The following is a 19,533-nucleotide window of genomic DNA, read 5'->3' on the forward strand; positions in this document are numbered from 1 at the left end:
CTCCCCCACTGTCCTGACTGCCCCTTCCCCTCACACACCTGTCGGCCTGCGCAGGCTGTTGGTGAGCCCACCAGACCCTCCCTGTGCCCCCAGACCTCCTTCTTGAGTGAACTGCATCTCTAAGGTAATGCCCCTCCCCCCAGCCCCTCCCCCCAGCTTACCTTTGATACCAGGGAGTCCCACTTCACCTCGGAGTCCTTGGGGACCTATAGAGCCTGCACACAGAGGAAACCACATGGGTGGATGAGTGTCGCCAGCTTTGGAAGGGACGGACATGCACACGGGTACATGCATACATCCACACACACATACCTACTAGGCACCCACATGCACAGACAAACACACTCCCTGGGGTAAAAGTCAAGGGCTGCTGTTCATGGTCTCCTCCCATGTCCCCACTACCTCATCCTGGACTAGGTTTCTGGTGCCTGCGATTCCCAGGCCCAGGCATGAGAACCCCTCGTGGGGACCCTGGCAGAGACGCTGGACTGCAGGATAGTGTGGGCTGCAGCTCGAGATGCCCGGCACGCGCTCTGGCCCACAGGGATGAGGGGAGGCAGGCACTTCGCTCAGATCAAAGCAGGATGGGAGCTGCCTGCTGGAAGCACTGGAGGGTCTGGTGCCCCAATTTGAGTAAGAACAGTCTCATGGGACCCATTGTACTTGACCTTAACCACAGGTGGCACACAGGCAGAGGGGAGCTTTGTGTCTCCAGGAGGCTTTCTTTAGAATTGCTTCTTTGGCTTTAAAAATGTTTGTTTCTCCATTTAACCTCCCTCTCTTTGCCCCAGAAATAGCATCTATTTTTGAGAAGAAGGCCACTGACCTGGGGGACCCTGCAGGCCAGGAGAACCACTGGAACCTGAGGAGGACAACAGGACAGTAATGATCAGATGGGTTGGTTACAGGCCGGGACACTGACCCCATGCAGAGTGGCACGTGGAGGGGATGGGGCGTACACCCCAGGTGAGGGCTGCATGTGTGCACCAGGACCCCAGAGTCGGCGGGTCCAGGAGTGACCCCAGTGTGAAGTCCTTCTTAGGGAGGAAGCTGTGGCTGCCAGGATCAAAAGACCCCCTGCTCCTTCCTGGTTGAACATTTGGGCTCAGGCAGGGGCAGGGAGGAGAGGGGACCAGTTGGACATCGCACTGTGAGAAGGCCCTATCCCTTGGCGTGTCGAGACAGATTGCTCTCGAATGTTTGCCTCTGGGCCCCGACTGGCAAGGAAATTGTCTGACTTCTTATTTCCAGATCCATCCACCCACTTACGGGCCACATAACAGGGTCATTGAACAGAGATGGAGGCATAACCCCCAAATTCACCATAATACATTCGCCAAAATTCGCCAAATATAAATAAATTCGCCAAAAATACAGCTCCAATCCTGACACCCAGGGACTCTTTTCTGGGGAGGGGACGCTCTCTGGGCCTGTCAACCCTGGAGCTGTGGATTAGGGCTGTCGGGGATCCCAGTGCCTGGACCTCTGAGATCCCTCCTGGACATGGCAAACTTGGGCACTGTGTGGGCACTTGACTTACCTTTGGGACCGACCGAGCCTGGGACACCAGGTGGGCCCTGAACACCTGGTTTACCGGCATCCCCTGGGGAGAAATAAGCACTGTGAGAGAATCCCCCCACTTTGGTTGCCCACTCAGCCCATGTGTTATCATTTGCAGGTGGAAAACACTTCCCACCCTGCTGGTGGTCTCAGATCCGTTGGGCCTGAACCCACATCCCAGCCCATGCCCCCTTCTTAGACCACAGGATCCAGCACAGACCCTGGCTCAAAGCAGGTGCTCAGCTAACGCAAGTGAAAGAGAGAGGGAGGGAGAACCATGTGAGGAGGAAGTGTGGATGCAGCCAGTCTGCCCAGTGAAGGAATCGCCTCTTACCTCTGTCTCCTTTCTCTCCAAACCCAGGGGGCCCTGGTTCACCGCGAGGTCCCATGGGGCCTTCTCGCCCTCTCTGGCCCATGGGTCCCTCCATGCCAGGCTCACCTAAAGACAGAAATGCCCACCTCAGCTAGTCACCAGATAGGCAGCATCTTGCTGGCAGGACACCTGCCTGGAGTCTCCACACCCACCTCCCTACTTCTTTTCCTCTGCAGCCCAAACTCAGTGCAGAAGCCAGAGTTTGAAAATGCAAGTTGATCGTGTCCTATTTCTGCCCCAACCTGCAAACAGCTTCTCAGCTCACTGAGAATAAAAGCCATATCCTTGCAAGGTCTCCAAGGCCCCTCCCTCTTGACTCTTGGCCTCCTTTGATGGCTCCCGACACCCTCCTCCTCCTACTCCTCCCCAGGCTCCCAGACCCTTGCCCCAGGCCTGTATCTGCTCCCTCTGCCTGGAAGGTTCCCCCAGATTATCTTAGGCCTGGTTCTCTCTCCCACTTCACATCTTTGCTTAAATGGCACCTTCTCAGTGAGGCCTTCCCTGCCAGCCTTATTTTCAATTACCCTTCAGCCCTTCCAGACCCGCTGGGCTCTATGTTCCTATTTTACCAGTCACTCCCTCCCTCTGTATACTTCATTTATCTATCATGTCTATTGTTTATCTGCACCCAGAAGTAGGCAGGGGTTCTCTGTTTTGTTCACCACCCTCTCCCCAACACCTAAAACAGGGTCTGGCACAGAGCAGGTACCTAACAAAAACATTTACTGAATGAATGAATGAATGAATGAGGGAATAAGTGAACAGAGAAATCGTTCTTACCCATGTTGCCTTTCTGTCCCTTTGGTCCCTCTGGACCTTGGTGGCCCAAGGGCCCAGGGATACCTGTGGACACACAAGAATAGCTCAGCCTTTCTTTCCTCCCAGACACCAGGAGCCAGGACCCAGTGGTCTGCAACCCTAGCAGCACCATCACAGGCTACACACCTGGAGTTCCAGGGAACCCTCGGTCTCCTGTGGGAACAAAGAAAGAAAAGTCAAGCAGAGGACCCAGGCTGATCACCTAAAGAAGCCTCCAGTGGAATTCAGGTAGGATGGCCAAACTACAACATGGGACGCTCAGTTAACTCTGAACTGCAGATAAACCCTGAATAAATTTTTAGTATTTGGGACATACTTATAGTGAAGAATGATTTATTGTTTATCTGTGATTCAGATTTGACTGCATGATGGTGTGAAATGAAAATATCTCCTATATTAATGAACAAGAAATTTCACAGCCATCAGCGATTTCTGGCCTCCAAATGTGAATAAGGAAGCCCAAAACTGCGATCCAGCAGATGCTGCCACCCCTACGGTGATTGCTGAGGAGCTGGGGGGATGCAAGAAACAAGGTGAACAAGGAAACAGGATTGGCCCCAGATAGCTGAAGTGCATATGAAAGAAATGAATTCGGTGAGCCTAGAAGCTTCCATCCTTCCATACATAGAATGCTCACTTCCTTAACTGAATACCTGATCTTTGATGTTCAAACTGCCTGCTCCCTTTGTTGCAAACTTGTATATAGCCTGACACCCACCACCCCTCGGAGCAGTTCTCTCAGAGATCCTGACATGCTGTTTTCCGGGCTCAGGGTCCTAAACATTCCCACCAAACAAAATAACTCTCTACTTTCAGGTTGTGACTATATTTTTTAGTCGACAATGGTCAGGATGGGTTCATAGCCTGCAAGCTGGAGCCTTGGGGAATGGAGTGCAGAGGTCGTGACCCAGAGTGTGCATGTGGAGGGCAGGGAATCCTGAACTTGGGAGGCCATCAAGTAGAGGAACCCCAATTCCTGCACTGGGATCTCTTGAGAAGGGAGGTGAAGCTGAGAAGAGAGGGGGTGACCCTGCCATCTCCAATAGTGATTCTCAGAATGGTCTGTGTACCCCTGGCCTTGGAACCACCTGGGCTGATCCAGACCACAGGCCTCCTCAGGGTCCTTGCTGTGGGAACCCCTGAGATCGGGCCAGTGACAGGACTGCCCCAGAGGTGCAGCTCTATTCTATCAGGAAGCCCCCACTTCCCCCACTCCTGGCCCCTTCCCCAAAAGCCTGAGGGTCTGCAGGCTGCTCTGCAATTCACGATCCTACCACAAGTCGGGGATGGCCAGGGAGGGTGGGAAGTGTGTTTTCTGGCACTTGCTGATTGCTTTAAACAGTCAACCCTCACTAATATTTAAGGTAAAAATTTTGTTCTATTTACCTTTAGGGCCTTGAACTCCCATGTCACCTAAAATAAGAGAGACATGAAAACTGTGAGATGTGGTGAGAAGTCAAGGGCCATTCTCTCCTAAACGTCAGTGGACTCCATGTAAACGACATTTCATAGTGAGCTGGCGTGTGGCGTGGCTTCCTCTCCATCACCATTGGTGTCTCTTGGGGTCATCATTTGCCTCTCTTAGAGGACACTTTAGCTCCCTTCCCATTCTAAGATATTCTGATGGTAAAGCCAGTTCTCAGCCCTCCCAACAGATTCTGTAAGATCTTTCCACTGCTCATCCTTCAATTTGGGGAAAAAAAAAAGTTTTCCAAACCCACCCCACTCCCCACCCCCAGAAGACTTGGGTCCAGGAAAAGGGCTCCATCCACTGCGATACCTTTAGGCCCAGGGCTTCCTCGGAGATTTCCTACAAGAGACAGCAAAGCCGGAGTTAGCTGCACATCTTCTGTGTCACACACACACAAGCACAACACACACACACACCTGAAGGGGATCAGTGGTATGGTGGGACGAACCAGGCTAGGTCTAGCTACCTGATTCTAAAGTATGCAGGTTGGACAATGCTCCTCAGCTCTCAGTTTTTCTAACCATAAATTAGGATACCAATATGGGTCCTCCCTCCATCCCAGGGCTGTCAAGAGAGCTGAGTGAGGGGCGCTGGGGATTGCCCTAAACAGACACCACTCCATATACAGAAGCCAGGACTGGGAGCTGCTGACCTTTCCCCCTGTGATGTGCTCACCGTTTTCCTGTTCTGTCATCAGCCTGGCCCTCACGAATTGCCAGATGTCCTCCTGATTGTAGCCATCAAGCCCAGATTTTCCTAGACCTTCCCCCAGCCTGGGCGCAACCCCCTGGACAGCATCCTGGCTGCTCCTCTCCATCTTCTCGTTGTAAGACAAGCGGCCCCTCATTTTCTCCAGCTCGTCCACACGTGCCTTCAGCTTCCTCACCTCCTCGGCTGGAACAGACACACAGAGACAGCATCAGCACAGGAGCCTGCCAGCCAGTGCCTTCCTAGTGCTCCAGGGGAGGCTGAAGTGGGGGCTCTGGAGGCCGTGGTGGCTTCTTCACGCTGCGGGGACATTTTACTGGAATAATTTTGGGGAGATAGTCTGCTGTGGCTACCAGCAGGATGAGCTACTCAAAACTGGAACTGAGCCTTGAAGAAGCCTGGCCATGGTGACAGAGCTAGCCCTCAAGTCTCCCAAGGGAGCTGGTGTGAGAGTCAACGGAATGTGGAAAGTAGAAAGGCTATGAAAGGTCTGGCCTGATTATTAAGGGCAGCCAGGGGCTTGGAGCAGGATGCCACTGGCATGGGGCCCCTGTTCCCTGGGAACCAGGAGCTGCCTTAGAGTCCCAGCTCCGCAATGGAGCAGCCACAGGACCTTGACCAGGGGCCTCCTGGAGCCCCAGCCTCCGCATCTGCAGGAACAAGGGGTCTGCACCCATGATCTCGGGTCCCTTGGCACCTGACATGTGGGATACTTGCTGGTTCCTGCCCTTCTGAACAGGCAGCAGGGCCCTGCCACACGTACCCAGAGCGATGAGGCCGAAGAGCAGCCCCAGGAGCAGTAGCCAGGTGAGCAGCAGGCCCAGCAGCCACTTCCACCAGCTGCACCAGGAGCCGCAGGGGCACCAGGCAGGCGCCGCCCCCCACGAGCCCTTGCCCCCTCCACCAGCGGCCCCACTGCCAAGGGCACTGCCGCTGCCGCCACCACCTCCACCACCATGGCGGTGGTCGTAGCCGTGGATGTCTGTGGAAGAGAGGGCAAGGGTAAGGTGACTTCCAGCGGCTCGTGCCCCCTTCCCTCCAAATTCTCTGACTCGTGGTGATTTCCTGCAGGCCTGAGTGAGTGTGAGTGGGCTTGCAGGCAGGTCCCTGTGGCTCCTGGAATAAACAAGGAGCCGTGCTGGCTGATCATGAGCAGAGGTCTGACAATCCTGGGCTTGAGCTGTGAGATCCTGAGAAGGTCCCTTAAACTCTCTGACTCCTCTTTTTAGAAAATGGAGTTCAAAGTTGACCTTTCTTCATGAAATGGATGTTAAATGAGATAAGGCATGCAGCGTAATTAGCAGAGGATGTAGAAGAGAGCATCAGGGTTAAAATTCTTGATTATGAACATGGATCTGCCACAACCTCCTGCATATTATTAAGCCCAAATCTGAATAATCCCCATCTCCACATCTCAGTTCACAAGGCTCTTTGTAATCCTCACAGTGCCTAGAACTATACTCAGCACCTAAAGGGTGGCCAGGAGGCTTTTTATTTCTTTTTAGTGAAAGTGTATTTTGTTTTTAATATCTAAAGTTGGCTGATGCTCCTTGATTTCCTTCTCTCACAAGATGATGGGAGCAAGTGAGGAAGGTATAAGGGACGGGAGATGTGTGTGATCTTAGGGTCACCTTGAAGCCGTGTGGGCAGGGGGAGGAGAGTGGTCTGTAAGACCCAACAGTAGCCCTGCTGTGTTGCTCTTGCCATGTTGACAGATCCTGGACAGATAGTTGGCACCCAGACAGTAGGCACCCAGACAGTGGGCGTCCCACGGTACAGTGTGACCTGTGAGCTTGTCTCCTGAGCTGAGCTCCTTCTGCAGCCCTGCTTTGGCCCCCAGCCAACCCCTCCACCGCCCTCCACCCCACTCCCTTTGAAGGCTTTTGGGGAAACTCTAGAGCTGGGGTGTTCATGTGTGCTCTGGCTCCAGGCTAGGGGGCTGTTATCTGGTCCAATCACCATCGCCAGCTCCTCCACTCCTGTTGCTGTGGGACCCGTCGCTCTTACTCACCTGTAGAGGCGCCCTTGCCCTTTGCGGACACAGTCTTCACATCTCCTGAAAGACAACACCGAGATCACTGTTTTGACTGAGCCCTTAAACTGCAGGAGCCCACAGGACGGTCCAGCCTGTGCGTGGACCTGCTGTGGGGCTTGAAGTAGGTGTGCCCCAGGGACCTCGTGGAACAGCCATGTGCAGGAACATCATTAACTCAGTCCTCACCGATATCATGCTGCAATAATTATGTTGATGAAGACTTGGCTTGGCGAACAATTCACAGTGGACAAAAGTACACTGTAATAAACTTTTGTGACCTGAAAGCCCAAGACATTTTTTGGAGGACATACTACGGGTGACCATGGCATTCAAACAATAAATGTGCTTGTGAGAAAAGACTCTTGATTTCTTGGTTAAAAGGCTTTGCACACAGGTTCCTAACCTGGGCTGTAAAGAAAAGAAAGGCAAAGACGGGCCTGGAGAAGGGCTGAGCGTGAGTCTCAGATGCTATACGACCACTGAGTTTGTGGGAGTGTGTGAGATTTTCTGGAAAAATTGTTTACAGCTTTCACCAGGTTCTGAAAAGGGTCCTTTGGCTCCACAACCCCACCTCCATCCCTAAAATGTAAGGAACTGCTAATTTAGAAGACCAAGCTTCAGATAATCAAAGGGTAAACACTTAAGTGTCTCGGAAAAAAAAAAAGTAGAAGAAGACTTAGTGTTAGACCTTGAGAGGATTGTAACTCATTTCATTTGCATTTTTTAAAAAAATGTTCTGTGGCTTAACTTTTCTCTTTCTTTGCTGAGCTCCCTGAAATCCATGATTTGGAGAGATTCACAGGAACCACCGTGTGAAGAAATATGGTAATCCGGGACAGAATCCAGGTATTTGGGAAGAAAAAAAAGCTAGCAAGTGGTTTACAAAGCTTTTTTTCTGAGTTCTGAAAATCATGGGAGGACTAGTAAAGGTGAGGGAAAAAAATGCCACTGTGGACTTTAGATGTGCCAGGGAAAGTCTTTGCTTACATTATAAGCACACACAAATCAATAGGGGAGTTTGGGGAAATGCAGCCTCTGACACAGCAGGTCTGGGTTAGAGCCCAGGACTCTGCATTTCTAACATGCTCCTGGGTCTTATGATGCTACTGGACAGGACCACACACTGAGGTCTGAGGTCTCAGGAAACAGATCAATGACAGATGGAATGGCCAAAGCGGACAGCGATCAGATTTGCTCTTACCGTTAGCTTCTGACACTAAGTAGGTGTCGGTGTACGCAGCTTGTTTTTCCTTTTTTAGGGTGTCCTCTGAAAAAGAAGCTGTGCACACAACCTGTGATGATCCCGGATCTTCTCTCCCCGCTCCCCCACCCACATCCTTTCCCGCTTGCAGAGGTGGAGGTTAGCCTGGTAGGAAGAGGGCCCTGCTTTCCTGGGGTTAACCACCCCCAGTCTGGGCCTGGGGTTAGGTAACTTCTTATTGTCCAAAGACCCTTTTGAGAGCTCTCTGCTGGAATTTTCCTAGCTTGTCTGCATTCAAGGCAGACCCTGGGACACTACTCAACAGACAGTTTTCATTTGAATGGAATGACTGTGGTTTCATCAGTCAAACGTCTCAAATCACCTTGCTAGGACATTTGCCTACACTGTCTTTCTTCCAAAATCTGTCTCATGGGCTCCCACGTACTTGCAGTGACGCTGGCTGGGGAGGCTGTAAAGACCTTCCCACTGTCCTTGGTCATGATCAGCAGCTCCATCTCCTTCTTGGAGGGTGTGTTGTCCTTCTCCAGGATCAGGAATTTACAGTCCTTGTGTAAGAGGTCATCGTTCTGGACATTTGTGGTGCTGGCTGGAGAGGAAAGAAGTGGGTGATAAGGATGGAAAAGGTAGAGGGAAAGGAAAAGAAGTAACCAGGAGAAGAAGAAAAGGAGGGTAGAGGAAAGGAAAGGGGTAAGTGGGTGTGTCTGAGGGGCTCCTGCTCTCACTGATGCTGACAGCCACTACTAAGAAGCATCTTGGGGACCAGAGACATCGTCATGTTTCTGCATGGCTGGGCCTGGCCATCAGGAGGTTGGGTCAACACCAGAAGCACTGGGGGCTGGCCTGAGGGGCTGCCTCCCACCTGGACTCTATAGGATCTTCAGTAAATGGGTCAAAGTTAATATGCCAGGCAGGCCCTTTTTTAATTAACTGGGTAGGTTCATTTCTAACAGAAAGTCTCAAGTGTTTGCATGCTGGGGGAGCTTTTCCCGACCACCGCATCCAGCATGCACACATCTCTGTCTCTACCACCTCACTACGTCTGTCCTTCAACTACGTGTCATTTTCTGTAATTATCTTGTATACTTCGTCCATTTGTCTGTTATCAGCTTCCTCCACTGGAACTGTCAGCCTGGTGACAATGGGAATCTAGGCTCTTTGTCTGTGTCTGCATAGTGCGTGCCTGTTCAGTCGTTAAGTTGTGTCAGACTCTTTGCAACCACATGGACTATATAGCCTACCAGGCTCCTCTGCCGATGAAATTTTCTAGGCAAGAATACTGGAGCGGGTTGCCATTTCCTTCTTCAGGGGATCTTCCTGACCCAGGGATAGAACCCTCATCCCCTGTGTTGGCAGTTGGGTTCTTTACCACTGAGCCCCCTGGGAAGCCCCTGTGTCTAAGCCGGGCACTCAGAACACTGTCTCACACAAAGCAGGTACTCAGTAAAAACAGGTTTTGGATGGATAACTTGTTGAATGGAGGGAAATACACCAGGATCAGAGCAGCGGAGAAAACAGGCTATCATGTGTCATGTGCCCGAGTTGATAAAGATGCCACAGAAAGTAGGGAGGGTGTGGCAGCTTCTGGGGGGCACCCTGGTCCTTGTGATGGGGTTTCCAACAGGGGTGGGTGCTGGGCTGTGTGGACCTGACCTTGGGCAGGTGTGGAGGGTGAAGCTTCATGGCCCCCTTGGACAGGAAGGCCAAGGTAAGGTGAGAGGCACACCCAGCTGCTCACTCCTGGAAATAACCAGGAGGCCCTTGGGTAAGTCCCCTTTGTAGACCTCAGACCACCCATGGGTTATGTCCCCTCCTGCCACACGTAACTAAGGAACAGACCTTCCTGTGTGCTGGCCTGCCTCTGGCAGCTGGCAACAGCACTTACCTGCAGAAGTGGACACCCCAGTGCTCACAACAGTGGGACTCTGGGGCATGTTTTTCTTCACACCATATGCTGCAAGACAAGAACCACTGAATGAGTGGGGCACAGGAGGCAGCTCCACGCTGTGTAGAAGCAGCTGACCTGCCCTGGCAGACAGGCAGCCTCTCCAGGGGAGAGGAAGATAATAGTGAACAATAATAGTGAACAGAATAATACTGAATCATGAAATCCACTCTCTCTAGCCATGGGGACAACAAAACTTAGATGAAACTTTGTATGATATAATCCTCATCCTTGGAGGATTGTTCCAAAGGCCACCTCCTCCATGAAGTTGTCCTACACCGCCCGCCCCGCCCCCGCCCCGCCCCGCCCCGCCCATCTACTTCCCTTCTGAACTCCTATAGTACCAACACCTGCTTGGCACGGCTTGATTCATGCTCTCTTACAGGATCCCCCAGATGTTTCATATGCATGAGACGTTCACTCTTTGCGACCCCCTGGACTGTAACCTGCCAGGCTCCTCTGTCCATGAGACTTTTCAGGCAAGAATACTGGAGTGGATAGCCATTCCTTTCTTCAGGGGATCTTCCTGACCCAGGGATTGAACCCGGGCCTCCCACACTGCAGGCAAATTCTTTACCGTCTGAGCCACCAGAGAAGCCCTCCAACTAAACAGTAAGCAAGTCGAGGGTAAAGCCTGAGGCTCGTGCCTCTTCTGTCCTGCCTCCCCCAGGTTTGCAGAGGGGTACACTATAAAGTCAGCCAAATGATTGATATGCAGTGACAGTGGGCAGTTAAGGACAGTGGTGAGACATGGAGACATAGAGGACACACCCCCAGCAAGGCTCTCACTCGTGTCTGAGCCAGTACTTGACTGAGATTGGCATCTCTGGTCAGTGTAGGGAGGGTTGTTTCTTTGGTGGGAAAGGTCAGTTGACTTTTAGGGACATTTTGGTCCCTCTAATTCCATTGCTGAAAAGGGCTATTGTGAGCTATAGCTGCAAAGAGGTGTTGCTTCCCAGCTCCTAGGCTCCAAACCCCAGTTACACACCTGTGGAAGTGGTGGCCATGCCATGGGACAGGGTGGATGAGCTGGGGGCCAGATTGTTCTGCATGCCGAACACTGAGAGGAATTGAAGACAGGTGAGAGCAGGTACATAGACGAGGCCCTCTAAGTAAGGCAGCCAGTCCCAGGAACCCCCTAAAACACTTTCATGAAGAATGCACTTGCATATGACAGAGATTCTGAACCTTCTCAGTTCCCACACTCTTACTGACATGGTAATTTTTTAAACACTGCTTCTTCCCCCCACTGCCCCACCCAGAAAATTCCTAAGCTCCATTTATTGAGCAACTTAGGTCCACACAACTTTATAGTAGTAATTTGCATAGGGTCTAACAGATGTTGCTGTATGCTTCAAAAATTTCAAATATCCCAGGGGTTCCCTTCTCTGCAGGACCTTAGGGTGCCTTGGTATACAGCACGGGAACTGCAGATCCAGACACAATGGCTGAGGCACTAACAGGGCAGGACCCTATTTTTCCTTCTGACTCAAGCACGTAGAAGTCCCCTCACTCCCAGTAGTATTTCAAAGGTTGGTTGGTTGTCTGTTTTTAACAATGTAGAAGCTCATTCCTCCCTAGTTAACAGCTTCTTGAATTCCATCCTATCTGGAGTTTGGGGCACAAAATTCAACATCAGCCCACCCTCCTCAGTCAGGACTTTGCAGAGTAAACTAGCAAAGGCAAGAGGGAAAAAGCTTGAATCTGGTATCTGCTGGGTTTGTGGGACACTAGTTAATTGGAGGTGTTGAAATCAGAAGTTAAGAAGGCCAAGGAAAATAAAAACGGCCTACATCACTATGTGATATTAGTCATGACAACACAGAAAGAAGGCAGATTCCTTTAACAAAAGAAATGGGCTGATAACTTATTTACATATGGGCTATGATGATATACGTGGAAATAGAGTGAATAAATCCTTTAAAAAGATTATATATCTGTCTTGGAAGCAAAGCAGTAACATTGTTTGAGCCCCCAAGGAACTACAACATTTAAGATGCGGTTAAGTTCTTTCTAAATTAACAATGCTTTCCAACCTAAAAATGTCCCCAGCTCTGCCTCACTTGGTCCCTTTCCTTCCATCTCTCCTCCTCTCCTACTAGATAAAGGGACAGGCACAGAATAAGCACATAAGTGCAGCCTCTGGCCCCCTTTCCCTTGGGGGCTGAGCTGCATCTGTGATGGAGGGCAGGCTCTGTGCCTTCTAATGCATCTCCTTGGTTACTGCTTCTGTGCTGCCGTGTGTGTGTGGAGGAAGTCCTCATGCTCTTGGTCAGGATGAACATCTTCCCTACAAACCATTCCATTTCCCTCACTAGGCAAGACCATTATTTTTTCAAGCCGGCAAGCACTGACCTGAGGAGCTGGTGCTGATTCCGGGCTGCAGAGTTGGGGAGCAGGAGGCCATGTTATTTGGAACTCCAAAGACTGCGGGGGAGGGAAGAAGGTTGGTGAGAGTACATCCACACAGAACAGGGGCAGAGAAGCACTGGAGGAAAGGCCAGCATTGCACTGTGTTACATTACTGTTTTTAGGAAAACCTTGGGCTCCTGCTTTGCAGCATGGAACCAATCATTAGTCCATGGTGTGCCTTGGGTCATAATAGCCAATGCGCAGTCGCAGGTTGGTGGGGCTTTGAATGACCAGCCAAGCCCTTCTTGTTCGTGACTGCTTCACAGAGACAGCACTTAAAACCCAGAGAAGTTAAATGATCTCTCAAGTTCACACAGTTAATCTTTATATTTGTTTATATATATATATATATACATATATATATATATTCCACCAGAGGAATCAGCATAGGAATTGAATTGAAGTTCCAGTGGAAAAATCTTGGGATGCTTGGCCACAGGAAGCCCTTCTAGGAAGCCATGGGGATGGCAAATGCAGGTGGGGCCATTCAGCTTCAGCGTGAGGTATGGTGGGGTCGGGACAGGGAGGCGCTGTGCGCTGCGAGCCACATACCTGATCCTGCAGAATAGGCATTGGTGTTGAGCAGGGATGAGCTCTGCGTTGTGATGTTGTTGTGATAGGTGCCCATGGAGGACCCCGCTGGCAAGGTGGAGGACCACACATGGGAGGGAAGGTTGGCATCCAGGATGGTTGTATCATAGGTGCCAGACACTGAAACACACACACACCCCAGTGAGACAAACCCATTCTCTGTGCTGGGGGAACCCAGTGGGCTTGGTTTGCCAGGACTTTCCCAGTTTTAGCCCTGAAGGTCCCTAGTCCTGGCAGCTCCCTCAGTCTAACGGAACTGTAGCAGTTGGTCATCCCACTTCTGTCTGAAATCTTGTTGCTGGTGAAAACCTGATCTCTTGGGTCAGAAATTCTTGCTGGCTCTTGGTGAAATTTGAAGTAGGTAAATTTTGCTCTAGGGTCCACCCATTTCTCCTTCTAAGCCCCCCACCACCTCCCAGTGCACTGTCCCCGCTAATGGTCTCTCTCTCTGCTGCTGACTCCCCTACACAGATGCCGTGGAACTATGGCTCCTTTACAGTAGAATTCCAGACAGCAGCGCAGGAAGGGAAGTCCTCAGTTCTGAGGCCACTCTGTACCAGTGGCAGCCTTCTCCTGTTGAACGCTCCTTAAACATTTCTTTGTGCCAACCAGACCCAAGGGGCATGCTGTCACCCTGAGTGGCATTGGGTGCATCTCAAATCTGAAACCAATTCTGCCTATTTGTTACCTGAGAGGCAGTTAACCACACAGGTCACAAACTACTCCGAGGTTTTGGTTTTATATTGAAAAACAAAAGATCACTATCTCAAGATGGTTTTTTTTTTTTTTTTTTTAGTGAGAGGAAAGCTTCACCTCATATACAGCAGAACTCGCTTCTCACCTCACCTCCCCCCAGGGACCAGATGATTCATCTCTCTGCCTCCCACAGAACCCACCTTGCACTTGGCAGGCACATGATGTATGAGTGCTGAACTATACTCATCCTGCTTGTCTTCCCCTCAGTCTACCCTGCTCATTGCCTTTCCTCAGTGCCTGGTGCTTGGAATAGAGGCAGTATATAATAAATGTTTATCGGACAAGTGAGTGAATGACAGAAAACATTACAACTTTCCCCAATATTCTTCCTTTGGGGAACCTGGCCAACACATTCCCAGGACATGTCAAGAATTTCCTGGGAGAATCTCTAGGCTCTAGAGCCAGACAATGGCCTGCACGTGGGAAGGCTGACCAGATGGAGGTGAGAAGGGTGCAGTCCACATTTTCATGCTGCAGGAAGAGCAACACTCAGGGTTTTGTGAAGTCTGCTGCATCCTGAAAAGCCTGCCTGGGCACACCTGTCACCTTATTCCCTTCCTTCCACAGCAGCCTGGGGCTGAGGGGCTTACCTGACTGGGAGCTCGCTGTCACCACCTTGGTCTCCACGGTGCCTTTCTTGGGGATGGGGAGTGTGTTAGAGGAATTCCGGGTGGGGCTCACGCTTGCAGAGCGGCTCCCTTTGAGCAAACGCTTGACGTCATCCAATTCTGTCCCTGAAAGGAATCCCCCAGTTTTTCATTAGGCTTGGGATTCCTTCCCAAGTCCAGCTGCAGTGGTGAACATTCACGGCACCCTGAACACTGGGGAGGATGAAGCATCCACTTCACCTGCTGGAACATTTCTGGTTAGCCTTGTCATTTCTGCATCTTGTCAATTTATAGCACTGATTAACCTGGCACTTTGTAATGTTAATGGCCTCATAAATCTAGTGGCTCTAAGGAGGTCAAAGTTTTTCATAAATATTTCCTAATTAGACATCACAGGGAAGATTCTGTGGCTGGAAGACCCTGTCATCCTGGATCGGGGGGAGCATTCACACCTGGGATAGCTAGAGAACAAGACCCCTTGAAACAAATGGTTCAGCGGTGGTCTCATCCCAGGCAGAGGCTGCCTCGGGTGTAGGGTCTCTGACCTTGTATGCTCTGAAGTGTCAAAAGGAATGTGTAGCCCATAACTCTTAAATATTATGCTGCTTTCCTGTGAGTTAATTTCCAGGCCCTCCAGCTGATAGGATTTGCAATGAGGTGATTCAGTGGAGTAAAACATGCTGTGCCTCGCAAGGCGGCAAACAGAAGAGGAGGGTGGCATCGTGCAAGGGCAACGTGTGAGAGGAGACGTTTGCTGATGACATGCGCCGGAGGACCGCCCAGGCACCCCCGCCCCTGAGAGCTCCAGACTTTGTGCTCAACAACCCCCTCCCCAAGCCTGGAAAGACTCAGGTGAGACCGTGTCAGGCCTAGAGTTGGACCCTACGGCCCAGGCCCTGAGCTCTTGGGACAAGTCCCAATCTTTGAATCCTGAGCCACCCGAGCCAGCTCTTTCTCTTCCTGGTCTTTGTTCTTGGCTCCCACCCACTTGGGCTCATTTCAAAATGGCAGACAACAGGAGAGCAACATGGTCAACAAACAGAGACTAGGGAATCCCTGACGTCCGAGATAACCAAGTTCGAACTCTCACACTTCTGCCTTCTCTGGTCTTAACCACCCCTTTGAGGCCCCCCCTGCTCCTTTTCCTTCAGGTGTACTGAAACTTCCTCCCATGTCTCTGCCCACTCATCTCGCTGAGACCCTCCTTTAGTCTCCCTTCAAGTGACTGACTAACCTGGGAAGACTCCTCTGGCCCCCGCTCCCTCTGTCCCTGAGCTGTCATGGCTGGTGGTTTATTGTCTGTGAACTACAGAACAGCAGGGACCAGGACTTACTCAGCTCCTCACCCCTGCACTCAGCCCTGGGTCCCTGTCGCAACCTTAGACGTGTCATTTATGACATGAGTGACTGCGCACACACAGCAGTAGCCCTGGACTCTTGGATCCCTCCCAGGACGTGAGCACTTACAGCGGGTAGATGGGGACGCACTCTGCAGTCGAACTCGGATCTCGCTCTCTGTACAGGGAAGAGATGGAACAGTTGTGAAAGAAGGAGCTGGGCTCACAGTGCCCCACACTGAGCTCTGAGCTGCAGATTCATCTTTGGGCTGCTCTGTGATCCAGGGACAGAAAACCTAGGTGTGCCCAGGATGAGTGCTGCTTAGAAAGAGGAGTCCTCTCCTTATCCCGGATCACAACTGCCCCCCACCCCCTACCAGCCACTGAGAGCAGAAACCACAGGCTGAGCCTGGAGGTGCCATCACAATCAGCAATAACCATCTCCTTTCCTAGAGCCCTGGAGAAGGAAGTGGCAACCCACTCCAGTATTCCTGCCTGGAGAATCCCATGGACAGAGGAACCTGGCGGGCTGCAGTCCATGGGGTCGCAGAGAGTTGGACCTGGGTGAGCGACTCACAAGAACTTCCTAGGGCCCACTCCCCTTTACCAGAACCAAGCTGCTCTCCTGTCTCCAGGGTTTCTCAGCCAATAGCAAGAGAATTCTAGTATATTCTTAGCCATCTTGGCCTCTTTAGGGCAGCAAGTGGGTGATTTAACATTCTAAGTTTCAGGAGGAGCATCAGCATCAATCAACTATCAAATTGTGGGTGGTTTGTATGTGCCTAACTTTCCAGGACCCTGGGAGGCTTAGACTGACCCTTACGAATGCCCAGGGCCTAGGAATTCTGCCTTCAGCACTGCCCTGACACACTCCTTGCCACCCTCACCCTCACCCTCACTGAGTAAATCAAGGGCAGCTTTCTCCAGGACCACATTCCCTGCTAGGGCCTTATCCACAAGCAGTTGTGGACAGTGCAAAACTCTCACAGAGAACTTCGTCCCCTGGAACAATGAAAAAGAGGGGCTTGTGCTCCTTTTTGTTTGTTTGTTTTTTGCTGTGTAAATGCAATTACAGCACAACTTGTTAAAGTCACCCAGGAGACTGGACGTGAAATGAGATGTGATGCTAGCACCTTCAGACAATCCACAGCAGAGCGAACCACTCCACATGTTTGCTAGTCTGCTGTCAAAAGTCCACCCTTCCCAAAGGAGACTCCCAGGTGCTACAGGCTCCTTGAGGTCAGAAACCATGGCTTATTCATTCTTTACTCCTCACTTTTCCTGGCTCATATCTGGACACACGTTAGATGCTCAGAAAATACTAATTGAATGAACTGAACTGAACCCAGTGACAGAGATTACCTCGTGTTTGGCTCCGTCCTCTGGTAGAAGAAGATGCTGAGAAACAAAGAAAAGTAATATTAGGCATTAGAGGTGGCATGTTAAACATCTGTGACATGGAGGCAGACCTATTTGGGTGGGGGAGGTGGTTTTCATAGTGCATTTATATCCAGATAGAAACCTTTATGGATGGTGGATGTTTAATAAATGATGCCCACTTGGCCAAAGGGAAGAGAAAATTATGTAAGCCCCAGTGTGTTTAGGGTGCTAAGTTAGCAAATGAATGTTAAATTGGCTCACACTTAGAATGTTAACTAAGGTAATCATGATCCATTTGGACTGGTTGATCACATTGATCAAATTTATCAAGAGACTGCCAGGTCTTTCCTTTAGTTTTCTGTTAGAGACTGTCTTGGTTTTTGCCCTGTAAGCAAGTAAATAACTGAAATTATAATCACTCATATCATCAGTTCTTATGTACCGTGGGAACCCAAGAATACGGACTCAAGATTTAAGGTCCCACCTCGGGTTTCATTCGGTTAAAATGTGCCCCTTTGAGGCTGCTGTGGTAGAGGTGCTGGGGTGTTTGATATTTGTGTATTCTCACCCCTGCTCCCCTTTGTAGGAAGGTCTCTGTGGGTCCTGTGGAAGGGAAAATCTATGGTTGTTGCCTGGCCTTAGGGCTTATCTGCCCAAGCCTGAGCCTTGTGTGAGAAGCTTGCCATTTCATGAGCAAAGACTTTTGACAGCAAACTGATGCATCTGACCATCCATCCCCTTAAGATGCTTCAGGATAAAGAGCCAAGAAAAAGAGGTCAGCAGAGGTCAGACTCTTCTAGAAGAACCCACTTAACTCATGATGTTCCCTCTCCATCCCTGCCAGGCTTGACCGACCATTTCTTTAGAAAATAAGGATAGGACATACCAAATTCCTTCCGAGGGTACTCGGGGGAAGAGTTGCCGCTGGAGCTCCCTGGAGAAAGGACAAACACTTAGTACAAATGGCCACTTAAGCCCAAATAGCTTCTGAGAGAGTGGGTCCTTTCTGCACCTCTGCAACCTGGGTGTTCAGCCCAGGATTTAAACACATTATGCCCAAGGGACTTGCTTGTGGCACTTCCTCCTGGTCACTGATCTACTTGGGTGGGACAAGGAGTGAACAAGGACAGCTGTTTGAAGTTGTTCAAATTTGAACAACTGTTTCATTTCCTTTTTGTTTTCGCTTCCTCAACTCTTGCCCTATGCACTGCTGATGCCAAAGACCCATCTCTGATCAAACGAACACGCTGTCAGCACCAGCAGTTCTCTGACCTCGTGCGGCTTGTTCCGGAGGTGGGCCTCGTTAAGTGAAGAGACCAGTGCTGGCAGAGCAGCAGGGTGAACTTGTGGTGATCCTCTCCACCTGGCCTGGACTTAGGGTTCTCCCTACCTTTGGCAGCCCTGGGTTAAAATCATTTACTGGGATATCCAGAAGCAAGATATCCTGTTTTTCCATCACTAGTACCCAATTCATTCACTATTAGACCCATTTGCACCTGGTTTGTCTGTTATCCACTAAAACTGTATATTGATGTAGATTGCCAGGAATTCCAGTAACTTTAGGAGAAGAGCCCAGATGTCTTCCTCTCACCTCCTCCTTCTTGATCATGAGCTTGCCCCTTCTCTCTCTGACTTAAATGGCATTGCCATTGACTCCTCCTTTCTGTGATCTGGCTCTTCTTTCTCCATTTTCCCCCAAACTTTATCTTTCTGTGTTCCCTTCTGCATTTGAACTCTCCTCCCTGACAAACTTCTCCAGTTTTCCAACTTCTACTAACAACCCTTTGTGGATAACCCAAAACTGGGTGTCTTGCCTTGACTTCTTACCTGAGCTCAAGTCCTATGTGTCCTATTCCCTGAGAAGTATCCCCACCAGAAAGTCATACCAGAGGCTCTACTTTAGGACAAGATAACTGAATTCATTCAAAGGATGAGAGAAGTTACTGAGGGGGGGAGAGTAGTTCTTTCTTAAAGTCTGTGGGGCCTGTACCTTCATATGTTCCATGGCGGGTGACATGAGTCTTCCTCTCGAAAGTCGAGCCTGGTGAGTTGGGCAGAGTGGAGGCAGGTGAATGGGCCCTTCTATAACTGGAGGTGGAGGCACTGCCTCGCATGCTCCCACCTACAAGTGGGGAAAGACAGAAACCCTCAGAGCACTTCACAGGGTGACATACAGTTATACTAGGTACACGCAGTCAGTCCTAATGAAGGAGGGCCCTGTGGAGGGGCCAGAGGCTTTCAGGAGAGCGTGACCGAAAGGGTGCTCAGAAATGGAGGTGGAATTATTGCTGCTGCCCTTTCCCAGAACCCTGAAAGGCA

At 50.6% G+C, this 19,533-nt stretch overlaps 1 protein-coding gene across 1 annotated transcript in view; it reads right to left on the reverse strand.

Annotated features, from left to right (window-relative positions):
* COL17A1 (collagen type XVII alpha 1 chain) overlaps window positions 1–19,533 on the reverse strand; it is a 47,357-nt gene that overhangs the window by 18,467 nt on the left and 9,357 nt on the right. Inside the window, exons 5-26 of the mRNA XM_043925244.1 lie at window positions 19,205–19,336; window positions 18,101–18,148; window positions 17,197–17,232; window positions 15,965–16,012; window positions 14,480–14,623; window positions 13,095–13,253; window positions 12,486–12,557; window positions 11,119–11,190; window positions 10,071–10,139; window positions 8,613–8,774; window positions 8,168–8,245; window positions 6,943–6,987; window positions 5,695–5,913; window positions 4,899–5,117; window positions 4,533–4,562; window positions 4,139–4,165; window positions 2,879–2,905; window positions 2,714–2,776; window positions 1,895–1,999; window positions 1,541–1,603; window positions 827–862; window positions 162–215 (exon numbers count right to left, since the gene is read on the reverse strand). Coding sequence (XP_043781179.1) covers window positions 162–215; window positions 827–862; window positions 1,541–1,603; window positions 1,895–1,999; window positions 2,714–2,776; window positions 2,879–2,905; window positions 4,139–4,165; window positions 4,533–4,562; window positions 4,899–5,117; window positions 5,695–5,913; window positions 6,943–6,987; window positions 8,168–8,245; window positions 8,613–8,774; window positions 10,071–10,139; window positions 11,119–11,190; window positions 12,486–12,557; window positions 13,095–13,253; window positions 14,480–14,623; window positions 15,965–16,012; window positions 17,197–17,232; window positions 18,101–18,148; window positions 19,205–19,336 — 1,908 coding nt within the window. The remainder of the gene's footprint in view (window positions 1–161; window positions 216–826; window positions 863–1,540; window positions 1,604–1,894; window positions 2,000–2,713; window positions 2,777–2,878; window positions 2,906–4,138; window positions 4,166–4,532; window positions 4,563–4,898; window positions 5,118–5,694; window positions 5,914–6,942; window positions 6,988–8,167; window positions 8,246–8,612; window positions 8,775–10,070; window positions 10,140–11,118; window positions 11,191–12,485; window positions 12,558–13,094; window positions 13,254–14,479; window positions 14,624–15,964; window positions 16,013–17,196; window positions 17,233–18,100; window positions 18,149–19,204; window positions 19,337–19,533) is intronic.

Source organism: Cervus elaphus, chromosome 15 (assembly GCF_910594005.1).
Source record: "Cervus elaphus chromosome 15, mCerEla1.1, whole genome shotgun sequence".
In the NCBI taxonomy this organism is placed as follows: domain Eukaryota; kingdom Metazoa; phylum Chordata; class Mammalia; order Artiodactyla; family Cervidae; genus Cervus; species Cervus elaphus.